Source organism: Pyxicephalus adspersus, chromosome 6 (assembly GCF_032062135.1).
Source record: "Pyxicephalus adspersus chromosome 6, UCB_Pads_2.0, whole genome shotgun sequence".
Taxonomy (NCBI): Eukaryota; Metazoa; Chordata; class Amphibia; order Anura; family Pyxicephalidae; genus Pyxicephalus; species Pyxicephalus adspersus.
Genome location: NC_092863.1, coordinates 107,281,039 through 107,288,076, shown reverse-complemented (window position 1 = coordinate 107,288,076; position 7,038 = coordinate 107,281,039). Strand labels below are relative to the sequence as shown.

The window sequence follows — 7,038 nt, the reverse complement described above, 5'->3', positions numbered from 1 at the left end:
GGAATCAGGACCTCCTTCCTCCTGCTGGTGACCCCACAATTCTATCTATATAGGGGAATCAGGACCTCCTCCCTCCTGCTGCTGACTAGGGATGAGCGAGCTTGTAAAACTCGATCTAGCAGCAAATTCCGTCTTTCTCGCTTACCGAAATTGTAACTGAGAATGGCTAGTGTAAATTCACAAAACGAGATCGAATTTAAAAAAAAAAAAATTAAATAAAAAAAGATCTGGGGGTTGTGCTGATCAATGAATGCAGCGCTGGCTGCATTCATTGATCAGCTTAGTGTGCGATCCCCGGCACCAGAGGTTAAATGGGGACAAGTCTCCCCATTCAAAACCTCAAGTGCTCTCTGAATGGTCTAGGAAAGCTTTCTTCAGCCAGTCACAAAGCGCTATACCTCCCTGTGTTCTTGGATAGAGATACTCTATCCAAGAACACATACAATTTGTAAAGGGCTGCAGGAACACACAGGGAAGCGAAGCTTTCAGCTCTACTCCCCTAATTGCTCTTGCAGTTCTTCACAGTCCCGAAAAATAACCCTTTAATGGTGTTTGGATATGGCATTCGATCACCAGAACAATATCCCCCTATTCTATCGAATAGCTGTCAATATTATATTATTATATTGGTCGCGCGTATTATCGCGCTTCCCGCGATCGCGGATTTCAAAGATGAATCAGGGGCATTGAGCGCTGCAGGGAGCCCGGTGACTCTAATAACTTTACACAACAACCTGGACCAGGAAACCAACTCTACCTAAATATTATTTCACAGTTTTCTCCTTTATTTTGCACTGTTAGGGTTCTGCTATTGTTCTTTGATTTTTTTTCACTTATTAACCTCCCTAGTGGTAACCCCGAGACTGACTCGGGGTAGAATAAAGTTGCTACAAGTGGTAACCCCGAGCCACTCTCGGGGTTGGAACACTTAGGGAAGGTTAGTAACTAGAGCGCTTACCTGATCCTCCCAGGTCCCGCGATCTCTGTCTTCTCTATTCTTTCGTCTTCCTGCTTCTGCTCTGATGAGTCATCGGGGGAGTTCCCGTTGACGCGGTGCGTGTGTACGTCCCGGCCGGGGGGGGGACAGAAAATTCAAAATCCATTTGTATTGCATTCAATACAAAATAACTGTACTGAATGCAATACATTGGATTTATATGTGTAAAAGCAGTACATTGTTTTCCTGGGGGGACATTGGTGCCCATGCATTGTTGCCGGTTAGGTCACATGGTATTGTGCATGGCATTAGAGCTGCCTATTGAAAATGATCGGGTCACTAATACTCCCCAACACACACCTATGAATAAACCCGGGACCCTTTTCTTCTACTCCAACCCACATTATACTACTGGGCACTATGCTGCGACTCATACAAGGTGGGTGTATTGGCAATATGGCGAGACGTGTTCCACGTGTTCTCAGGAATGGTGTCAATACCCAATTGGGTCCTTAAAATCCAATAAACCTCAAATTTAAAAATTTGCCTGAAATCTGTTTATTTTTCCAGAAATTTTTCCAACTCCAAATGTTCTTCTTATCAGGACACAAGGAGGTCCCATGATGGGAGATACAAATAGGGAAGGACATAAAAGGGAATATCTGAGTGAATGATGTGGGGTCAGCGGGGTTTCATATATTCTGATGATAAGTTCTAGAACAATCTTCCTTGGCCTAATTAATCTCTTGGAATATCTTTCTGGCTTTCAGGGACCCCCTGCTCTAAATTATGTATCCAGTATATGAATAGGATGCATAGTAATGTTATTGGAGGAGAGATTTGGGTTTCATATTTGGGGCCCTATTTCTGTTTTACCCCAGAAATTCTGCCCTGCACATTTTCTCCAGAAAATTGGACCAAATTAGTTTATTAGGAATTTTTTCTTATATATAAGAAAACCGTTGTCGACAAACCATCCCTATTGCACTTCCCCTATTCCCCCACCAGCTATGGCACAACATTCACCCAATGTGTCTGCAAAACGCTGCTGGAGATGAACACAAGGGGAGGAAATCTGAGCTTAGCGGTGACTTCCTCAAATACAAAACTGAACTCCTAACACTGCGCGCACCAAGAAAATAATTTCTGTGCTCTTTTATCTTCATACCATCAAATTCACATTTCCTTTGGTACACTTCGCTCCTTTTTCACTCGTACACCCCCGCCCCTACTATGATCGAATCAGTACAAGATGTAGTCACCTAAAGAAAGAAATCAACACTATCCTATTGTCACGCATAGAGAGACAGGGCCACTGGGGGGTGCTACAGCTTGCACAGTAGTGGTGTCAGCCCTGAGAAGTGCCAAGGCACAGAGTCTAAGCAGTAACCAGGTCTTCTCTGGAGCCCCTAGTGGTGAGGATGTTGAGCTGCTGGTTACTGTCAGGTTGCCGTCTTTGGACACACCACGGTGGGCAGGATGGTACACAGTACCAAATCACAAACCAGAAGGATAGTCAAGGAAGGCCGGGGACCAGGCAGGCAGCAGGAGAGGTCAGGTCACACGCCAGGGAACCAGGTAAAAGACATTGGTGACCCAGGGGCCATTTCAGGCACAGGGAACACAGGAATCACCATGGACTGAGAAGAACACTGGAACAGCACAGGGAAGTTTGCTGGGAACCAACAGACTGGACAACGAGGGGTTAACTCAGGAGCTGGACACAGGAAACACTGAATTAAGCAGCAGGTGTACAGGAACTGCTCAGCAGAGCTAGGGGGCTCGGCACAACGGAGACACATTGCATGAACGCTGAGTGCTGTGTCTGAGCTAGCTAAGTAGCTAGGAATGATTAGGAAGCTATTTTCTGATTGGCCAGAGGATTGGATGGAATTGATAAAGCTTGGAAATAGAAGCCGGTCCAGCGTCAGAACTGCCCCCATGCGCAGGAGAGAGGAGTCTGCGCTTTAGTAGAAGAGGTGAGTGTGACACCTATGTGATATTTCAGCTCATTGTACCACTCCATCCACCCATAACTTCTCCACTCTCCTCCTTCATCACTGTTAGATTGGATGAGACTTGTCCTTCTTCTCGCACCATCTCCATCCACTGCTTATAACCCCGGCCCAATGTCCTCTGATCTGATCCTAGGAACCTCTGGAGGAACCCTGGGTGAGAAACACGGGTCTAGTTTTAGCAAGGAAGTCTGATAACCCCATGAAGGTCTGGAAGCATCTGAGAATTCTGGTATTATAATGGAGGTCCGGTACCATCATTAGGGGCTGGTACCATAATGGTTCCTCCACTCGGGCCCTGCACAACCTCTCCCTATCCAATGGCATTCTCCTGATTGTGGATTGATGTCCTAATACTGAAATATTCCTCCCTACGGCTGCTCCCTTCTCTCTAGCTATTATTCATATGAAATACTCCAGCACCCTGTTTACAGAATCCTTTTACAAATCCTTGATTGATTACCCAACCCTTAAGCCACGTACACACGTGCAATTTTTGTCGTTGGAAAGGATCTTTCACGATCCTTTCCAAGGACAAAGGACTACCCGATGCATGAACAAGTGCTGTACATAGAGCACCGTTCTGCTCTATGGAGAGGGGATCGTCCTGGCGGATCCACGAAAGATGAACGACGAGCGATCCTAATGCAAGGGAAGGGGGAGAACGACGGAGCGGCACCCTGCTGCGGGCTCTCACCCTTCCCTTGCATTAGGATCGCTCGTCGTTCATCTTTCGTGGATCCGCCAGGACGGATCCACGAACGATGAACGACGCCGACTGTACACACGCCAGATTCTTGCCCGATATTTGGCCGATGCTGATTATCCGGCGAGAAAAATATGTGTGTACGCAGCTTTTTTTTAGCTTACAACTGGTTTGTAGATCGAAAAGTTTACCCATCCACCCTGACGTGTCTCCTTCTATCCTTTTGCTGCGTGTTGCCTGTTATCCATCTCACCTGGGTTTCCAGGATAGGAAATGAAGAAAAATCTTCCCAACATAATACTGGTAGCAAAATAAACTCAACAGGGGTTCTCACCATTCCCTTCTTATATCTGGATTCCTGGTAATATAAGACCTCCATGATAAGTCCAGACCTCTATAACGACACCAATATGTAGAACTTCATGGTGATACCGGAATTCCATGGTGATTCAAGAGCACAATGACAAAACCAAATGAGACCTGACCTCCATGATATAACTATAGATCTCCACTATGATACCAGACCACCATAGCAATACCAAATCCTTAGCTTTATTATCAGACCTTAGCAATGATACCAGATTTTTATGATGCTTCCAGACTTCCAGAAGGTCTAGATGATAAAACTAGTCCTCCCAAATGAGACCCAACCTCCATGATGATCTCAGACCCCCAAAATGGTACCAAACCTCAACTGTGTCTCCAGACCTCTGCAATGATACAAGACTTTCATAACGCGTTTACACCTGCATGGTGATACCAGACTTCCATGATCAATCAGGATCTTGATGATAAAACCAGTCCTTCAAAATGGGACCCAGTCTCCATGATGACTTCAGACCCCTCTAACAATCCAAAACTAAATAATGACACTACAAATCCAAGATGATTCTGAACCTTTAATATAATACTGGAACAGACCAAGGTGATTCAAGAGCTCGATGAAAAAAAAGCTTCTCAAATGAGACCCAACCTCCATGATAAGTATGGACCTCCACTATGATACTAGGCCTACATAACAATACCAAACCCTAGCTATATTATCAGACCTTAGTAATGATTCTGGATGTTTAGGACACCTCCGGGCTCCTATAGTGGTTTAAGGTCTTGATGATAAATTTAGTGCTTCTATATGAGACCCAAGCTCCATGATAATTCTAGACCACAATTATGGTGCCAGACCTTCATAATAATACCAGCTATAATACTCAGCTATAATTCCAAACCTCTGTAACAATACCAGATTTTTAAAATGTTTCCAGACTTCCATAAAGATTAAAGGTCTTGATGATAAAATCAGTCATACAAAATCCAGCCTCCATATTCATGTCAGGCCTCCATGATAATTCTAGACCCCCATTATGGTACATGATCTTAATAATGGTACCAGACCTCAATAATACCGGACCTTAGTCACAAATGATAGCAAACATTTACTATGCTTCCAGACCTCTACAGAGATACCTTCAATGGTGATTCCAGATCTTGATTATAAAGCAAGACCTCCAAAATGAGCGTCCATGATGATGTCAGGCCTCAATGATGATTTCGACCCCCATTATGGTACCAGACCTCCACAATAATACCACAATTTAATGATGCCTTCAGACTTTCATGGTGATTTAAGATCGTGATGATAAAACCAGTCCTCCAAAATGTGACCTGGCCTCCATGATAATGTTAGACCTCCATGATGATTTTTGACACCCCTCCCACCTGGTAGAAGACCGTTACAATAAATCCAGACCTTGGTCATAAATGAATCCAGATAATAATAATAATAATAACAATCTAGTGTTTGAAATCCAGGGTTCCTCCAGAGATTGCTGGGTGTTCCTTGAGCAATGAGCAGTTTGGACCTCTCAGGTCAGTTTAACTGACACCAATGATCTTTTTGTCTGTCACCTGTAAGGGTGACATTATTCCCACTGGCCAACAAGCTAATATACTCTGAGAGGTGTATGGGGTAATTATAGCCGGGGGTTCCCTTATGACCTGATAGATATTTCGGGGGGTTCCTTACCTTGTCCTGGGTATTCTGGGCTATACCGGAATATGTGAGGAGCTTCCAATGTTGTGACCGGAACCTGCACCATGTGTTAAGAATCCTTCAAAATGCCTGATGACAATCTTCTTTTGTAGGGTTCCTCATGGGAGGAGCAATGGGCAGTCTGATTGGAATAGGGAACATCACAGTCCGATGCACCAATCAGGGCAATTCTAAGAATGAAATACAGTTATGGTGTAACATGGAGAAACTGGCCTGTTCATCAATGGAAGCCAGCCGGGAGATTATCACCATTGAGCGGCCTTCTGTCCAACAATCATACAGGAAATATGAGTTCAGGGTAAGACTGGAAGGAGCCCAGAACTCCGCCCCTGCCATTTACCGCTGCCAGACTGAAGATCAGGACAACATACCGGCTGTCACCTCTGTGCCAGGTAGGTTACATTCAAGGAGGGCATTCCGAGCATAGCAATAGCAGGAGAGGTGTTATTGCATGGAGCAGAAGAAATAGGGGTAAAAACTCATGCAACATTTGGGATGGGGCATCAAGGATATCAGTAACCCCGACCTTTACTCCTGCTTGGAGTATCAGACATCATATCATATAATGGTCTCAGCAATGTGGAGGTTCCAAGTCCCTGACACCTCAGAACCCTCCAGGTCCAAGCAATCATTGAACCCATGGAGAGGATTTAGTTCCTGATGGTGGGGTTGTAAGGACTTTGTTATTTCTTGCCATTTTCTTGCATTGGCCTCCAATATCTCTGGGAATCAGTCACCTGACTAGTCCTGGGAGCTAACACTTCTTTACAGCATGCTGCTTCAGCCTCGGGGCAGTCAAGGTGACAGATTGGGGTAAAATCTTTACCAGGATGATGGGGCAAGCTGTGATACCCAAGGGAAGACTGAAAAAAAAATGGCACCAACCTGCTGGAGCTTTGAACATGTTTGGAGACTAGAAACTTCCTACCCCATAGGTCAGAGCCATCAATGATTGTTAGATGTCGCCTCCTTCAGGCCTACAAAAGAAGGTCCACTGGGGTGACTACATTTAGAGAAGACCCGCTGGGGTGACTACATTTAGAGAAGGCCCACTGGGGGTGACTACATTTAGAGAAGGTCCACTGGGGGTGACTACATTTAGAGAAGGCTCACTGGGGGTGACCACATTTAGAGAAGGCCCTCTGGGGGTGACTACATTTAGAGAAGGCCTACTGGGGGTGACTACATTTAGAGAAGGCCCACTGGGGGTGACCACATTTAGAGAAGGCCGTCTGGGGGTGACTACATTTAGAGAAGGCTCACTGGGGGTGACTACATTTAGAGAAGGCCCACTGGGGGTGACTACATTTAGAGAAGGCCCACTGGGGGT

General features: G+C 45.3%; 1 protein-coding gene across 1 annotated transcript in view; it reads left to right on the top strand.

The window, feature by feature from the left end:
• Positions 1-5,804: 5,804 nt before the first annotated feature.
• LOC140332352 (uncharacterized) overlaps positions 5,805-7,038 on the top strand; it is an 8,140-nt gene continuing 6,906 nt past the window's right edge. Inside the window, exon 1 of the mRNA XM_072413625.1 lies at positions 5,805-6,100. Coding sequence (XP_072269726.1) covers positions 5,809-6,100 — 292 coding nt within the window. The 5' untranslated portion in view covers positions 5,805-5,808. The remainder of the gene's footprint in view (positions 6,101-7,038) is intronic.